This window comes from Limulus polyphemus, unplaced genomic scaffold (genome assembly GCF_000517525.1).
Source record: "Limulus polyphemus unplaced genomic scaffold, Limulus_polyphemus-2.1.2 Scaffold183, whole genome shotgun sequence".
NCBI lineage: Eukaryota > Metazoa > Arthropoda > Merostomata > Xiphosura > Limulidae > Limulus > Limulus polyphemus.
The window spans coordinates 351,302-370,210 of NW_013665793.1; the positions used below are offsets into that span (position 1 = coordinate 351,302).

The 18,909-nt window shown below is 31.7% G+C and overlaps 1 protein-coding gene and 1 long non-coding RNA gene across 5 annotated transcripts in view; one reads left to right on the top strand and one right to left on the bottom strand.

Annotated features, from left to right (window-relative positions):
* Positions 1–18,909, top strand: part of LOC111084956 — a 37,061-nt gene that overhangs the window by 14,263 nt on the left and 3,889 nt on the right. Inside the window, exon 2 of the long non-coding RNA XR_002609832.1 lies at positions 15,295–15,373. This is a non-coding gene — a long non-coding RNA (uncharacterized LOC111084956). The remainder of the gene's footprint in view (positions 1–15,294; positions 15,374–18,909) is intronic.
* The window catches only part of LOC106478134 (homeotic protein ultrabithorax-like), an 86,840-nt gene continuing 83,483 nt past the window's right edge, over positions 15,553–18,909 (bottom strand). For 2 of the 4 annotated variants that reach the window (XM_022381667.1, XM_013938649.2), the window contains one exon: positions 15,553–17,215. In XM_022381667.1, the coding sequence (XP_022237375.1) occupies positions 16,866–17,215 (350 nt within the window). In that variant the 3' untranslated portion in view covers positions 15,553–16,865. The remainder of the gene's footprint in view (positions 17,216–18,909) is intronic. The other 2 variants (XR_002609827.1, XR_002609826.1) reach the window with 1 other exon arrangement.

Below are 18,909 nucleotides of genomic sequence, written 5' to 3' on the forward strand. Positions count from 1 at the left end.
ATTTTGCTGTAGGCTCAAAACAGTGGAGCGTGGGCGGATAAACTTCCTTTTGTTTTATAATATTGTAGATTACCGAAAACAGTGCAGCGTGGGCGGATAAACTTCCTTTTGTTTTATAATATTGTAGATTACCGTGAAATATTTTTTAAGTGCAGAAATGCGGAAGATAAAAAACTAATGGAAAACGGTAATATTGAAAACACCATTGTTAGGATCTAATGCTACAAGAGGCTGATGCAAATTGGGTGTGAATGTATTGAATATGTGCATCATAGTGTTGTTTTCAAACCTTGCATTAAAGATTGGTATCATTAATTATTACATTCAGTTATGACTTTAAAAATATGCATAATATAATATTTTGGTCGAGAAACAAGAAATACAAAACATAGTTGCAACACAGCATACTCCAAATTCACTTAGGTATATTCATACTTTTTTAAGTCTCTGGACGATCCAGTTATAAATAACGTACATTTGGTTGAACGATTTTCAATGATAACTTAACAAAACCAAGAAAGACTGACATATCTGTTCACAGAAAATAGTGGCTTTATAAATCACACGAAGACTAACATATCTGTTCACAGAAAATAGTAACTTAATAAAACATACGAAGACTGACATATTTGTTCACAGAAAATAGTAATCTAATGAAACATACGAAGACTAACATATTTGTTCACAGAAAATAGTAATCTAATAAAACATACGAAGACTGACATATCTGTTCACAGAAAATAGTAATCTAATAAAACATACGAAGACTGACATATCTGTTCACAGAAAATAGTAATCTAATAAAACATACGAAGACTAGCATATCTGTTCACAGAAAATGGTAAATTAATAAAATATAGCAAGACTGACATATCTGTTCACAGAAAATGTTGATTATAAATAGTCAAAAGGATTTTTACCGTTTCCAAAATATGCAAAATATACTCATCTTTAAGCCCATACCATGTTATTATGGTAACTGAAACATGAAGAGGCCACAATATTGATTTTGTAAGGACTGCATCTACTTGGAGTGTGTGTAGAAGTGGACCACGTTTCGATCTCCGTGCAGATGACCTTAACAGGTAGCTTAGCATAGCCGCCGAAACGTCGCTCACGCTTACACTCCAGGCAGATGCTGTCATTAAAATCCAGTTCAATCTATTGTGCCCAAACAAGGTGCCGTAAACAAACTGTTACATAAAATAAAAACATTCTTCGGTAGTATAAATCTATTTGGAGGTTGTTTGTTTTTTACACCTTATTACAGTTAGACTAAAGTTTGACTAATCACGATATTGTTGCCTCTGCACAAATGTTTTCATACAAGATAGAAAATAAAATGTCTGTATCTTCTGAAACAAAAATTAGACGGACTTTATAGAGAAATAACAATAATTTCTGACTCAGATGTTTCTGTTAAAACTTCAGTTTTCTATACATGTTTGAAACTTTGGAACAAGTAAACTTAACGAATACATTATTAATCTATTGACCTTTTGCAAAATAAATGCAAATAACTTGAATGATTTTTTTTTTAAATGAGAAACCGGTCAAATGAAATGTAGAATCGAATTGATACAGAATTCATATATATTTACAACCTTTTCGGTTCAAGATCATGAATTTAATTAGCAAGGCCACTATATAAAAATAGGTTGGGTTTGTTTACAAAGAGAACTATAATAATCTTTTGCTTACATTTCCAGTGAAGTCATCTGATGACCCATGAAAATATTATTATCAACTCTAGACCAGAGCAAGCTACCTACTTAGAGCAAAAATCAAAATCAAATTGATAATGAATGTGGGTAATTAAATATACTTTTTTACGGTCTAACTTACAAAGATTAGAATTTCGTTAGTTGGGTACCCTCCATGTTAAAGTTATTGTCACACTGAGATTATTGCTATTAATTTAATAACTTTTATAAATATTACCTTTCAATTAATTTCACATTTTTGACGACAAGACATTTTTCAATACAACTAACCGAAGCTGTTGTGACTAAGATCTTAACATATTTGTAAACAGTTGCATAACTCCGCATTTGATTTGCACCAAAACGTCAAAAAGAATTCTACGAGTTTATCTACAGCAGTCTGATTTTGGAGTTATTTTTATTGTAAATGATTTATTAAGAATTTTACGATTTGAAGTATCTATTCTGACTCTTAGTTTAACTTGAATTTCAATGATTTTTGAAGGTTAAGAAAATACGAAAATAAAAGAATCGGCTTTTTACAAACCGTGTTTTTTTTTGTTTTTTTTTTTGCCGTGGAGGAGACCGTATCTGTTAATTAGTTTTCCTCTGCAGAACCGATTCTCCTCCCTTCATGCTCACCAGTGCAAATGCATATTAAATTCACAGCCTTCCATATATATAAAGAAACGTTCCAACCAAAGTATAGAACCACTGTAAGGTATAACACGGTCTGCTGAATCTAGCCAGTGAAACACTACTTTAGTAATGGTATTATAAATCTCTTCCGTCACATCATCCCTACTGAAGAAAGTCTAGGAAAACGACAACCATCCTCATAAGTAAGTCCATAACAAATTGCGAAAGTATGGGAGGAAAAAGCGATTTTCATGAGCAAATATCTTCAAGTACTAAGTGCTGAGAAAAAAAAGAAAAAGAAATGTGGCCAAAAGGACAAGTAATCGTAAATAATCCTGTCAGATTCAGATCTTTTCGAATTCGTTTTCTTTGTCTTTCATGAAGGGCTAACTTAAAAAAAAAAGAGATGTTTCTGAAAATATAACACGAATAAAACTGAATAAAACTTTAAATAACCAAAGATAATCATAACTTCATTAACGACTTTATAAAAAAAAAATTTAGGAATGATCGTCACTGTAATTATTTATTTTAATAAGATTACTTTCTAGTACACCTAACCAGAAGGACATTAGAAATGTCGTTAATTACTGCTTTTATTTCGGATATTTCTTTTATATGTTACAGTTTTACAGCAAGGAGGAATATTTTCGTTTCGATTGCTGATGTGATCATTCTCAGATATACAGGTTTTGTTGTTGTTTTTTAATTTCGCGCAGAGCTACACCAGGACTATCAGCGCTAGCCGTCCCTAATTTAGCAGTGAAAGAGTAGAGGGAAAGCAGCTAGTCATCACCACCCACCGCCAACTATTGGGCTACTCTTTTACCGTCACATTATAATGCCCTCACAGCTGATAGGGTGAGCATGTTTGGTGGGACAGGGATTCGAACCCGCGACCCTCAGATTGCAAGTTAAGCGCCCTAAACACCTGGCCATGCCGGGCCATATATGTTTTAACGGTAAAGAAGTTTTTGTATTTAAATCAACATTGAACAATATAATAACATGCACTATTTGATTGCTGAATGTTTATTTAAATACAAAAACCTTCTTTATGATATTTTTATATTGTTGAATGTTTATTTAAGTAAAAAAACCTTCTTTAGTAAATTTATATATTGGTGAATGCTTATTTAAGTACAAAAACCTTCTTTATTATACTTATATATTGTTGAATGTTGATTTAAGTGCAAAAACATTTTTTATGACATTGTTATGTTGTTAAATGTCAAATCTGTTTTTAAAAAAAATCTTCCTTGCTGTAAAAGCTGTATCTTGTAATACAAATAATCTTGAGTTAGCTCACTTTAGGCCATCATCTTGCAATCAAATGAATGACATTGATTGTAATGAGCAATATTAACTGTTGCTAAAACGATTTTCGAAGTTCCGTGATAATTTGAAAAGTGCGTTGATCCTAAAATCTTGAATTTTAAAGAATTTTCACTTACAATCCATTTGTTTCTGAAAAGCAATTAGTTCATACAAAAAATGTGTGTCATTTAACGAGGTTAATTCTCTAGCAAGCACCAGTGAGAAAAATATCGATAATCATAAATTCTGTGCAAGTCTCGTTACACGTGTTTAAAGTTCTGTACACTGCCATTTATTGCACGATGAATCTAACCTTGCTATACCATCACAGCTTCAAGTCATGCTGTTTTGTTTTGTTTGTTGGAGAAGAACTAAAGAGAAACCCAACGATGAGAGACAAGTCAGTGAACCGATACAGCTAAAGTAGCTGTTTGGGGTGGTCTCAAATTCTGTCTTTTCTTAAATTAAATACCTGCATCGACCCCACACATATCAATATGAAAAATACAGAAGTTGGACGTACTAACACGACTTTTGGTATGGGCAGTTTAATTAAGAACAAACGGACAGTTCAACTAATAAGAACGAAGATGTGTAAATTTAAAAAACCTGTTTCATAAGCGAATCAATTCTATGTAGACACAAATATTCAATACACGCTGTACAATCAAAACAATTTATATCATTATTATTAGCAGTTGATTAAGAATCCATTTCCTGAAAATATTCGCACTTTCAGCCGTAGGGACATTATAACGTGACGGTCAATCCCACTATTCGTTGGAAAAGAGTTGGCCCAAGAGTTGGCGGTGAGTGGTGTTGGCCCTCTAGTCTATCACTTTAAAATTAGGGACAACTATTAAAGATATACCTCGAGTAATGTACGTGAAATTCGAAACAAACGAATTATTATTACCTAGAACAAAGTTTACTTGTTCAAACATCTCAGCTACGATTTCTTTCTCTCACGTTCGATCGTGAGGCTTAAGTGTTCCAGCTCATAGAGAAATAATATTAAACAAAAACGGACACATTCCCCCTGATACATCACTTTTGAAACGAAAGTTTAAGATATAGATGATTTTACCAAATCTATACCACTAAAATGACAATTTAAAATTTAGGGTAAAACACATTATGTTTTCCACTAGGCTCAGACATTTTTTGAGCACAAGATCAAATAATCATGTATAATCATGCAGTCAGTTCCATAGCCTACTTTTTGGGTAATGTTGTATTCAGTCACGTGGAACTTCAGGCATGCTGGGAGAACGAGCTCAACTGTATACTTTTCGTCATAATGTGCTATAACTCTTCACTTTAATCGTTCGTAAATCTCAGTAATGCTTAGTTGATGGTTGAATAGAGGGTATCGAGTGCGTCGAGCTTTCTGTCTGAGAGAAGGGATATAGAAGTATATATTTCTATGTGGATGATCATTAGTCAACCAAAACGCGTCTCCTACTATACTCGTAGAATAAATATTTTTTATTTAAAAACGAGGAATTATTAGAAAAAAAATTCAAAATAACGTCAAATATTAATCAACTGGTTGGTTTTTCCTAATCATAAATTGTATCGATAGCAAAACGAAACAAATTATAATATGAAATCAATATACAGTTCCCAAGGGAAAATAAAAATAAAGAATACTGTAGGTTTATGGCTCTGCATTTCTCGTTGTAAGAGTGATGAACAAACTTGTTCTTTATGGAGCTGTAAAAGACAGCCGAATGAAAACATAATTTATCCTAATATCTGTTTATAAAATTTATAATCATGAAGTAATGTATCTAAAGGTAATATGCGTTGGCGAATAGCATCATAGAACTAGAAAATAGCAAATAGACGGACTTCAACTTTATTAAAGTTAGGTTTAGGATATAGCTCTCATTCGGTATTATGTTGTTTTTTATAATACATTAATAGCTTATTTGGCCGTGTGTATCCTACTGTTTAGCATGTTCAACTGTGAATCTGGCGTTCTTGTTTCAGGAAAAACAAAACAAAAAAGTGCTCAGAAACCTGGAGTCTGGGTGCGTTTATAAGAATGTCGATCATAACCTACTATTCGATTAAAGAAGGCCAATAGTTGGCGGCTGGGGCTGTTGATAGCTGCCCTCTTTCTTGTCTAGCAGCTCAAAATTACGGACAGCTAGCGCAGATAGTCCTTCTGTAACTCTTTCCGAAACAAACAAAAATAAGTTATTCTAGCGTAAATGTGACTAACACTCTCGTATAACTCAAAAATATTGTTGCAATAAATAATTAAATTCCAAAAAAACAATCAACTAATCCTACAGCCTCATGTAATAATCACTTCACAAATAAACTAATTCTACAGCCCCATGCAATAATCACATCATAGTTATTTTTATCATATATATATATGGGTGTGTGTGTGTAACTGAATAAGATGTGTAAATGTATTGTTTTTCTTCTAATTGTAAGTTGTAGTGGCAGACAAATATTTATGTATATATATAATACGAAATATTTTTATAATTTCCTTAGAATAATAAAAATTAAATATATTCTTATATACATATATATATATATATATAATAATTAAACAGTTGGTTCGCTGTATAATATCGAATACTGAATTCGACATAATGCCATAACATTATTCACATACCTAAATTAATTTAGGTTACTCTATGTTGAAGTAAAAAGGGATCAAACCCCCATATATAAAGTATATTCTGTTCCTAATACAGAATATTTGTAGTTAGTTACGGAAAAATTGTTAACATAATCCCTGAAATGAATAGTTTTGTTTGAGTTTATTTACTGATTGTAAATATTATTTTTATAAGTTACAGATTTTACAGTAAGGAAAAATATTATTTTAAACAGGTACGACATTTCGATCACTGTTGCGATCATTCTTAATAATACAAGTTGTAACAATAGAGATAGTTTTTATATTTAAATCAACATTTAACAATATAACAATGTCATAAAGACGGTTTTTGTATTTAAATCAACATTCAACAATATACCAATGTCGAAAAATCTTTTTGAATTTAAATCAGCATTCAGCAATATAACAATATCATAAAGAAGGTTTTGTAGTCTAAAAAAAACATTCAACAATAGAACAATGTCATATTATTATATTGTTGAATGTTAATTTAAATACAAAAGCCTTCTTTACCGTTGAAACTTGTGTACTTGAGAATGATCACACCAGCATTCGAAACGTCATACCTGTTTAAAAATATATTCTTCCTTACTGTAACACTGTAACTTATGAAACAATTAATCTCTGAAATGGAAGTGGCATTTAACTGAATTTCTAATGTCCTTCTGGTTAGATGTACTAGAACGTAGTCCCATCAAAATAATTACAGTTACGATTATTCCTATATTTTATTTTTTCATAAGGTCACTGATTCCCTATTACTCTGCTTCTGTAGTTTTCTTGGCATCTCTTTACTTTCTAAATTTTAATGAATATCATTTGAATTGCAACTATTAACTGACGGTCAAATAACTGATTAGAGAGACTGTATTATGCTCATCATCACTGAGAACGTTTTCCTACCAGAAAACACTCCTAACATAAAAACCTATTACATTACTCAACACTTTCAAAAAGAAAAGAGCATAAATTATATCTTTTGCTGAAAAACACATTACACACAGTTTGGCACAGTTTCAGTCTAAATAGAAAGAAGCTTTCTTAAGAAAAGTGGGTTAAAATAACAAAGGTCTGTGAAAAATTGATTTTTTTTTAAATCATCAGTTGATTGGAAATACTGAGACCACGTGACTATAAGAGTTTAATGACGTAACAAGTTGATTTGAAGCTTTGTCACACCACCACTACCTTCCATGGTTCTGTTTTGTATTGGTAGATAATGAATGTATTTTGTCATCTACGAGTGTTGTTTTTAACACACATAACTTTTGTTGTAACATGCACGTGACTGTAATTGATTTACATACAATTAACGAAAGAAGGAAAAATGCCTACTACGAGAAAACACTTGTTTCGGATGCCGCGAAACAATGTGAAAAATAACGATCTTTTTAAACACTTGCCAATTCCTAGCTAAGTTCAACAGTAAATGATTAGTAAATCAAATCGTTTTATTGAAGTTACAGAATTACCACGGGGATTTTATTTTATAAACTTTGTGTTATTAGAGCGCTAATATAACAGAAGGTTAGCATGTAAGGATTATTTTAACACACATATATTGGTAGCGTTATTGAAATGCCTTTTGTGCGTTATGTGGTTGTGTAGTAGCCCTCACAAGAAGTGTGTACGTGCAATAGCGACATCCTAACATGTCTAAAATAACACAGCATTAACACGTCAGTTTCTAAATTTTATACATATTGTTATTTTCGTGACACATTCCTTCTTTGAAATATACAAGATAATCCTCTCTGTATAGATCAAAAATTCTGTAAAATTATTTGTTTTACACGAATTTCCACAAAAATATTGAAAAGCTGTTCATTTTTACACCCTTTCATTTCAACAAACAATAGAAACTTATATTTGCATGAAAAATGTCATTAACAGTAAATGAGTATTTTTTACGTCAAATGATAACACTAAAACTTTACTCTATAACATGTCCCCAGTACCTAAAATCTTTTATTACATACAACGTGCTTTAACATTATATTATGCACAACGTTTCTTAACATTATAGTACGCACAACATGCTCTAACATTAAATTACGTACATACTTTAATTTCATATTACGTCAACATACTTTATATTATATCAAAATGCTTTATCAACGTATTAAATACAACAGGGTTTAACAGTTAAAGCATGTTGTACATAGTATAATGTTAAAAAACGTTGTACATAATATAGTGTAAAATCATGTTAACGTAATATGAGGTTAAATTATGATTTAACATTATTGTAGCCAAAATACCTTAACATTATATCACGTCAACATGTTTTAAGATTATGATACAAACTTTTCTACTTGCAACAAAAATGAAAGTTTTTACAGCTCCTGTCCGCAGTTTTGATAGTGTTAATACTAGAAGATAAGTTATGTGTCCAAAATGTAAAGTCTCTGACATAACCTTTAGTATTCTTATACAGTAAGTATACCCGCAACCAGCGGTTACGGAAAAACATAATGTATCTGTCATAAATTTAATAAAATGTTGAATAGTAACAAAACTGATAGTTTTCAAGATTTTATGCTTCAATACACTATGCATTATGCCCCCCCCCCCAGTGGCACAGCGATATGTCTGCAGATTAGAAACCGGGTTTCGATACCCGTAGTGGGCAGAGCACAAATACCTCATTGTGTAGCTTCGTGCTTAACTTCAAACAAACTATGCATTACGTGTCCACATTCTAAACAGGTTTTGGAAAAGCGATTCGATCTGTTTCAACACATTTAGAAATCCAAAGTTTTTACATGGAGTTCATGATAACTTGCTTATAAAAAAAAAAGGTGCCAAGAAAATCAAGTATTTAGTTCTCTTATTAGGATTAGATCGTTAGTTTAATAATAAAAAAGGCAGCTATGAAAGATGTAAATTAAACAGAAAGTATCAATTGACTCTAATTAAAAATTACAGGAACATTTCATAATAACATAGTATGGAAATCCGAGTGTAGTTCTAAAATGATCTTTTAGGATTTTTTTATGGCGCTACATACATTCGTATATAGATAATGAAACTGGAAATCTATTACGTGTAACATGATTTTAAATGTAGTTACGAATAATACTTGTAACATGGGCTCAATATGATTGTCTTTTTCCTGGGTAATAATAAAACGTCGTATCTTAAGTTTTTTTTGTGCATTTCGAAATAAGTAAAAGATTTTTCTGGAAAACGGTACTCTGAATAAATTCAACTTGTTGGGAACAAATCATGTAAACCCCAGCAAGCTGACGTTTGTGCTCGCATGGGAACTGCCTGATAAGAAAGTTCTAAGGCCCCTGCGTGTGTTGAGCAGCAATGAAAAATCGTTTTGATGAGAAAGGCATATATTTCTCGGGAAAATAATAAAGCCTCGACTTTTTTTTTCCATGTAGAAAAGAACGGTACAGTTGGAAAGTAAGGGGAACTGGTTATATATTTCTGTTTGTAATATAAGCTGGAAAGAGACCAATTTTGCTGTATTTATCATTCGAAAAAGGTACGTCCCCTTTTTATTTTAATCGATTTTGTTATTTCAAGTGTTTTATAATGCAGTTTAGCTTAATTCATAATGAAATGATTAATTCAAATTGTTAGATAATATATATACTTGTCCTGTAGAAAACATAATAAAAGTCAGGTTTACAAAACATCCCATGAGCAACACATTCTGCTATCACTAACTTAATTATGATGAGATCAAAAAATTAACCCAGCGATCAGTGTAGTTTATGTAATATGACATTTTTATTTATAATTATTAGAATGCATTAATTTATTAAAAGACTGTATTTTCAGCCGTAATCCCAATAATAGCTCACGAAGTTCGGTCAGCTTACGAGATTTAGATTAGTTCTATGTAATCAACATGACGTACAGATGCATTTTCACGTGATGTGTCTTTAAGACAACATGAGTACGTAATATGCAATCTTTTATTTACTCGAGGATTAAAAATCTCCATGTTGACTGGCTTATTATATCATAAAACACCTGATTATCGAACTGTCGAGTTAATCTATCTTAACGCAAATATAAAAGCTGTTTTAAAACGAAACATTACGTGTTGATTATTATAATATATTTTTAATATTATAGCTAGAACTAAAAACGTTTTAAAACCAAAATTACAATCTTGAGAAATCGAACGTTGTATTTACATCGTTGTTGGAAAATGGGATACTAAAATATCGATATAGTAATGAGGTTTCAGATATACTATCTGTCCAATCACAATAAAGCACTTATGAGTTTTAAAAATTCATACACGAAGTACATCATGCTCAATTTGTATATAAAAAAAGAGAGATTATAAATTGAAATAGTTCTTACTTTTTATTTTGGCTAGCATGATGAGTTTCATCTACCTGTGGTGCTTTGGAAAAAAAACGTTTCGAACTGCCAGCAAAGAACATCATCAGGTCAATGTAAAAAAAAACCCACGGAAAAGTTAAATAATAGAATGTAGACACGGCCGTGAAGGAGAGCTAATCAGCGTGAACCGGATGAAGATTTGCGCAAACTCAATCAATCGTCATCTCCAAACCATAACTACAACAAATAAATAACGCTTGCAAGGCAATCCAAAACGAATAATTACCCACGAACTAAAATATCTTTGGAATAGTGATTACTTTTAATGAAACAGTTTTTAAAGTGCACAAAGAAAGCATGATCAGTTTATATGGGTTATGAGATTATTGTTAATTCTACCAAATATGCTTGGTGATTTTGTTTGAAGTAAGCAGACATATTTACTGTACTACTTTTAAATCAATGCTCTTAACAGAATAACAGTCAATATATCAAACTCAAATGTGCAAACGTTTTTTTTCTCTCTGAATAAATTTTATATTTAACTTAATTTTCTTGGTTAGGATATTTACTTATGGCGAACAAAAATTTACATTTCCAGGAAAAGCTGACAAAAATGGTAATAGATGATGGAAACTTACCCTAGAAATGGAAATGATATGCATTTTCATGATCCTATGATGAAGTAATTTAAGTGATAATTCAATCATATATCACGCTATGAGAGGGCAGTTTACATATATGACTTCACGCTTTGTAATATTATTGGAATGAAAAACTCTACCAAAACATAAAATATAGTTCCTCCGCTTGATGTAGTTCCGAAAATAAAATAAAAATACATAGTAAAGCAGTAAATACAGTCACAATACTTAATATTAAATAAAATATTAGTGTCAATGTTAATATATAAATAATGGGGATTTCTTCAACGTTTCTGAGACCTCAGAAGATTTTGCAACGCCAGTGAAATACACTAATTGTCATTAGAAAATTTTATATTTATACTAAAATTGTATACTTCTTAGTGTGTCTTCTTATTCTAGACCTGGCATGGTCCGATGGTTAGGTCACTCGGCTCGCAAACTTAAGTTCTCAGGTTCGAATCCCCGTCACCGAACACCCTCGCCCCTTCAACCGTGGTGGCGTTATAATGTGACAGTTAATCCCACTACTCGTTGGTAAAAGGGCACCCCAAGAATTGGCGATGGGTGGTGTTGACTAGCTGTTTTCCGTCTAGTCTTTCGCTAATAATGGTCCTCGTGTAGCTTTGCGTGAAAAACAAGACAAACCAAACTCTTATATATATTGCCTCATTGATCATTTAAAAGCAAGAAATTTTAGTAATTTTTCTGATGAGTAGAGAAATACACGATAGGAAAATCATAGCAAAAATGATGTTACATAAGAAACAATATACCTGTTGCTTAACTTGAAATATGATAATAATTTCAAGATATTTCTGATTGTGTTTGGATAACATTTAGGGTTTTTTTAGAGGTTATCTAACAGTCAAACGCCACAAATACCAAACTTAGTGTAAGCAAAATACTTTACGTATAATTCCGTTCTACAGAGCATAATGTGTTAATATACATACGTATTCATGGGCTAAATTCTCAGTTCAGTGAAAACTATCAAAAATCATGTTTTTTGAGGTTGTATCCCAATCTTTCGTGTTTACTGTACAACTTTCCTGACGATTAAATTTATAACATCGGAATTCTTCACTTAATACCAGTTGGATGTTGCTGTTATAGACCAAACTTTGACTCAACCACATATCAAAAGTACTGCATGCTAGATTGAGTTTAGCTGAAACTCAACTCAACAACTTTTCTTCCCCACCATTCGTAATAAAGATTCATCAACTGTCTACGACGGTTACTTAGAGACACAGAACAGAAAGGACAGGAAAATATTCAAGAAAGGCAAATTTTTGTTTGGATGAAAGAAGAGCTTAAAGAGTGGAACAGTATTCTTGGTGGAATAGATTAGACGTACATACAGAACATCAGTCGCATGCACTTTTGTAAAGTTTACGAATGTTATTCAACCAATAGATTCGCCTCCATACATTTGAGTCAATCATCTGGTCTAAGAAAGTTACCATATTTTATATATTGTTCGATATGTTTGAATTAAAAACTGGCGTCGGAACTCATATTTCTATACAAATGTGAAAATTGAGTCGTATCTGTAAATCCGATGTATTGAAAGTTAGAGGGGTGTAAGGTTAAGAACTAAGAGTATCCTATGGACACATAAAGAAATTACAGATGGAAGGCATCACGTATAGTAATAATCGATGTATTTTTCGGAAAGCTCTATTCATTTATAAATAACAAAATGAACGTAATTCGAGACCTTCGGAACTCCATGATCAGTAAGCTAAAGATACGTAAAGATATGGTAATTACACCAAGAATGTGACATACTCTATAACAATCGACATTAAGCAATTTAATCACAAGAAAAGAAGAAAATGAACAGTATGTAATGCAAATTAAATGACACTTATTAAAAAATATTTAAATCAAATAAAGAATGTGTATTATTTAGATACGGAAGAATTAAATGACACTTATTAAAACATATTTAAATCAAATAAAGAATGTGTATTACTTAGATACGGAAGAATTAAATGACACTTATTAAAACATATTTAAATCAAATAAAGAATGTGTATTACTTAGATACGGAAGAATTAAATGACACTTATTAAAACATATTTAAATCAAATAAAGAATGTGTATTAGTTAGATACGGAAGAATTAAATGACACTTATTAAAACATATTTAAATCAAATAAAGAATGTGTATTATTTAGATACGGAAGAAAATAGTTAATGTGTAACGTTTCTTTGATCAGAAGTTCAGTTTTATACTTAGTTATTGAGAGGATTTTAAAGTTTGAGAGAGAAATCGGTTGTCCTGTTTCTGTATTATGTTGGTAGATAGCAGAGTTTGGAGGGTTAGTAACGTCCAGTTTTTATCGATATACGTGCATTTTTTTAATTCCTATTGTTTACTGTCGTTTATTACGGAGCATATCACTTTCTTGGTGAAATTTCCTTTGTGTAGTTTTGAATTACTAGCTTACTGACGATGGAATTCTGAAGATTTCGAAACGTTTCATATTAATACGTTCGCGTTGTTATTTATAATTATGTATAGTATTTATAGATTTTATAAGAAAATTATGCAAGACACATCTATACGCAATTTATAAAAAAATATTTCAGACTACAAAAAGTAGCTTCAGAAGACATAAAAAGAAGGATACTACTTAGTTACAGTATTGAATTCAAAAACTGAATCAAGTCAACTGACAATGTATTTGCCACGAAAAACAAAAGTGATGTTTGTAGTAAATCCAAGTAAAAGAATAATTACGTATAATTCATCCGAAAGTTGTCCTTACAGACTATTGATATTCTAGATCGATTTCTTCACGACGTTAGGAAATCACATGCCTTCAAGTAACCAACTACGGACAAAAAATATGAAACCCTGTAACCCGACCGCCTGCAAAAAAGGGGGGACTTTTCTTCATCAAGGGCAAACTAGGAATGAAAAGGCATTTTTTAAAATTTAACACAGATATGTTTTAGAATTTCTAAGCTCGTCTCCTTTACTTGAAACAAAATGAGGAAAGGTGTTTAAATACGAGGTTTTTCCACACTTACGGTCCTTTTCATGAATGTTTTGGTACGCCATAAAGGCATTAGGGCCGAAATTTTTAGAAATATTGTTGAGCACGAGGTTTTTCTATAACGACTTGTAATACGACAGTTCGACAGTCTACTGGGATGTGACACGGGATTTAAGTTAATTTACCTTTTGAATTTTACTTTATAAATAAACTGAAATAATGTACGGTATCTCTATTGACTACCACATGCAAAAATGTAAAAGAAAGTGCATGTGAAGTACATTAAAGATATATATTGAAAGTACGGCATCAGATATACGTAAGTTAATAACGGTTGAATTCTTAAGTTTACCTATCTCTACCAAAACCTTTTTTTTCTTCTTACGTTCTGTCCACAACGATAAAATTTTGTTCACTATTGTACTGTCTCATAAAAGATATAAAAACCAAGCAAAAACAATTATTCGGTGTTTAGCAACGGATGGTACAAACGGGAGTTATGAAGACTGAATACAGTAAACATATATATTTTATGTTCTTCACTTCTCGTAGCTAACTTTTCTGTTTTAAATTCTACTCTTTCATACTATAGTATTTACCGTATGGAAAATAATACAAAAAAAAGATGAGTTTGTTTTGTATTGAGAGTTTCTTCTCAGCAACATCTTTGAAGAGCAAATGGTAAACTATAAACTGGCGCAGCTTTTTCACAAAAGTGAAATATTCCATAGAAATAGCGGCACTTTGGAAAATAAAATATGGAATAAAAATTTTTATTGTGTTCCAGAGTTTAATGTTCTTTAAGAAGAAAATTAAATCTATCACGTTCAAAGTATTTTAATTCGATGAAAAATTATTTGAGTCCATTAGATAAAGTTTTGTGAAATTTTAGTGAGTTTAGAATATAAATTTAGAGAATGGTGTGTTTATCACACGTAGGATAATCTAAAACAAACAAATATTTTTTTCTTGTGTGTATATATTATTTATTTATTTAGATATTTTTGTATACATTATTTCAGGACAACTGGAAAATGTTCCAGTCATTAAGGTCTTCTTATGAAGCAAGGAACAAGTTATCTGTCACAAATTATCCTAACGGTAAGACTTTTATCTCAGATTTTTTTGGAAAATCTAATAGGAACTGCTCCTGAATACAATTATGATTTACAACATTGCAGGTAGTTTAATAGAGTAGTTTTAATTTTTCCCTAATTATGAGTAATTTTAGTTGAGTGATTATAAATACGAGTAAAATAAAGCAAAGAGACACCCTAAAGTCTGTGTTAGCTCTATATTTTCCCATCACATATCACAACATCGTTACATAAACACACCAACAATAACATCGCGGCCGCAAAGAACAACCACTGCCTCGTGAGAAGGCAAATCAATTAGTCAAAGAAATCTACATCTAAAAAGAGAATATAAGAAATACAGAAAATAGCTGTTGTATTTTACGTCTGACACATAACCATTTTGGTCGTTCTTATCATCGAGAAAATAACACACATTCTTATAAACCTCTACATTGTATTCAACTCTACTTTGCTTCATATTTTATACATAGCAACACTATTACTTATATAATAATCAGGAAAAATGTATTAAGAAAATGTATTTTGAAACTCTGTAATACCTTTCCTCTTATTGGAATGACTTAACTTACTGTTACTAATGTGAAACTGGTGCAATAATATACATGTGGAATTATAAAATTCATTAATGAGAAGGATACATTATGTTACGTTACACAGACAATTTTCTCTACTCAAACCTATGAGGAAGACGTACCGTAGAAATAATTGACGACTTCCATCAGTGGATACAGTTTTGTTTACGTATATCGAAGATGCCTAAGACTCGTTGATTTTCTATTTTATGAGAAGTATCAATGTATTTGACTACGTACTAAGAGGTTCTTTAAAAAATAAACAGTCAAATAGGCAGAAAGAAAATAGACTAATATGAAAATACTGACCGTTTACGTATTTAGTTTAAGAACAGAATTTCGATGAAGCATTTTGTGTTATCGCAAAAGAATACCAACATCTCCCTATACATATAGCTAAAGATGGGAAATACATCGTCACAGATCATGAACACAAACATATAGAATATCTACTTCTAGCAAATACATTCTCAGTAATGTTCACAACACACGTGGAATAAACGCTTTCTACAACAGATCAGTAAATATTACAGAACCCGCCTTAGCTATGTATATGTTTAGCTGAAAGTTCAGTTGTGTCACCCCTCTTGGGCAAAGTTCAAGCATTTTATCGTGGGTATTGTACATGTCAGTTTGGTCCAAGTAAAATTATAGGAATATTAATGGATTTTATTGGGTAAATGGATAAGTTAATTCAACCTAAAGAATATGGGTGCGATCCTCAAACAAAACTAGTGATTTTTAAATGTTGTTTTCACGATGTGACTTCCTGAAATTCTAAATCTTTTTAAATGGTTTTAACTCTGATTCCATCAATATCGTGAACCTTAAAGTAAGAACTAAAGTAGGACCAAACATGGAATCTCCACTTATCCGCTTGAAGAACCTCATGCACGAGGAATCAACAGAATTGGAAAAATCTTACGTTTTTCCGGGAGAGGAGTTGCATTCCGTTGCTTCTGAAGGAGACGAACTTGATTGTTGGGAGCTCTGGTGAGATTGGCCTTGCGATTGTTGGCTTTGGGTTTTGGATACCTGGCTTTGTCTTTCTTGTTCATTCAGCTCTTTGATGGCTTGGATTTCTTTCTTCAGCTTCATCCTCCTGTTCTGAAACCAGATCTTGATTTGCCGTTCAGTAAGACATAGGGCATGGGCCATTTCAATCCTCCGGCGGCGAGTGAGGTAGTGGTTAGTATGGAATTCTTTTTCTAGCTCTAATGTTTGATAACGGGTGTAAGTTTGGCGACCTCTGCGACGAAGTCCATTTGCACCTAAGAGAAGGATCGAGATATTCAGAGAAAAAAATTTATAAACACTTCAATTTCCATATTTTGAGGAAACTTGACATTAAACTTAGAAGAAGTTAAAATAATAATCATAAGAAGATAAAGGCTACTTGTATACTTTAGGTTTTCTGTTCAAAATGCGAAATTATTTGTTAAAATTAAATTCACTCGGTCAATAATTTATTCAGTTATGGCTGAATAAAAAGCTTCACGGATACATCTAAATAAATGTTTACACATTTGTTTCTTGCCTAAACTCATTTCACCCCCATTTTTTTGAAATTCTATATACACAGTTGGTGGGAACAGTCACTGAAGATGTAACCACTAAAAGGGCTTACACTTTAGGAGCAACTGGATAAGAATACAGGCAGAGAAAAATCTTGAGTTATATTTGTGTTATATAGCTACACGTGAAACGAAACATAAGAAAACAGAAAAACACTCATCATGTCCATCCATTCCCAAAAATACCTTGCTCTTCAATCAACATATCTATCCATTCCCTAAAAGTACCTTGCTCTTCACTCAACATGTCTATCTATTTCCCCAAAGTACCTTGCTCTTCACTCAACATGTCCATCCATTCTACAAAAGTACCTTGCTATTCACTCAACATGTCCATACATTCTACAAAAATACCTTGTTATTCAATCAACATATCTATCCATTTCCACAAAGTACCTTGCTCTTCACTCAACATATCAATCCATTTCCCCAAAGTACCTTGCTCTTCACTCAACATATCTATCCATTTCCCCAAAGTACCTTGCTCTTCAATCAACATATCCATCCATTTCCCAAAAGTACCTTGCTATTAACTCAACATGTCCATCCATCCTACAAAAGTACCTTGCTATTCACTCAACATGTCCATACATTCCTAAAAATGTCTTGGTCTTTTAGTAAGTATCCGCTGACACACAAATACCGAACTTTTTTTTCATTACTTAGTTTACTCTTTGAACAATATACATTGTCACATGACAAACAAAAACTACTCAAAACAGTGTGGGGTAATAGAAATCATTTCTGAATCATTAATACTAGAACATGTCAATACGGAACATGAAAGGTCATCACTTGCGAATTTAATCAATTCATATGGAGTGAAGTGTAACTTTGGGTTTCGTCAGATTATTGTAGTCTTAACCGAGATTCGAAATCTATACTTATTTTTTCATAAAGTATTATTCGTTTACTTATATACACAAATTCCCATAAACTTCTGGGGATACAGATTTCAGACTAAAATCAAATCTTATATTTAGTTTTTCGGTGAAAAAAAAGCTCCGATTTTTCATAACTTTTACTGTTACGCTTACATTCAAAACATCAGAAATTACTTGTTCCGTTCACATTCAAAACATCAGAAATTACTTGTTCCGTTCACATTCAAAACATCAGAAATTACTTGTTCCGTTCACATTCAAAACTTCAGAAATTACTTGTTCCGTTCACATTCAAAACATCAGAAATTACTTATTCTGCTTACATTCAAAACATCAGAAATTACTTATTCTGCTTACATTCAAAACATCAGAAATTACTTGTTCCACTCACATTCAAAACTTCAGAAATTACTTGTTCCGTTCACATTCAAAACATCAGAAATTACTTGTTCCGCTCACATTCAAAACATCAGAAATGACTATCTTGTTAAAAGTTTCCAAATTTCA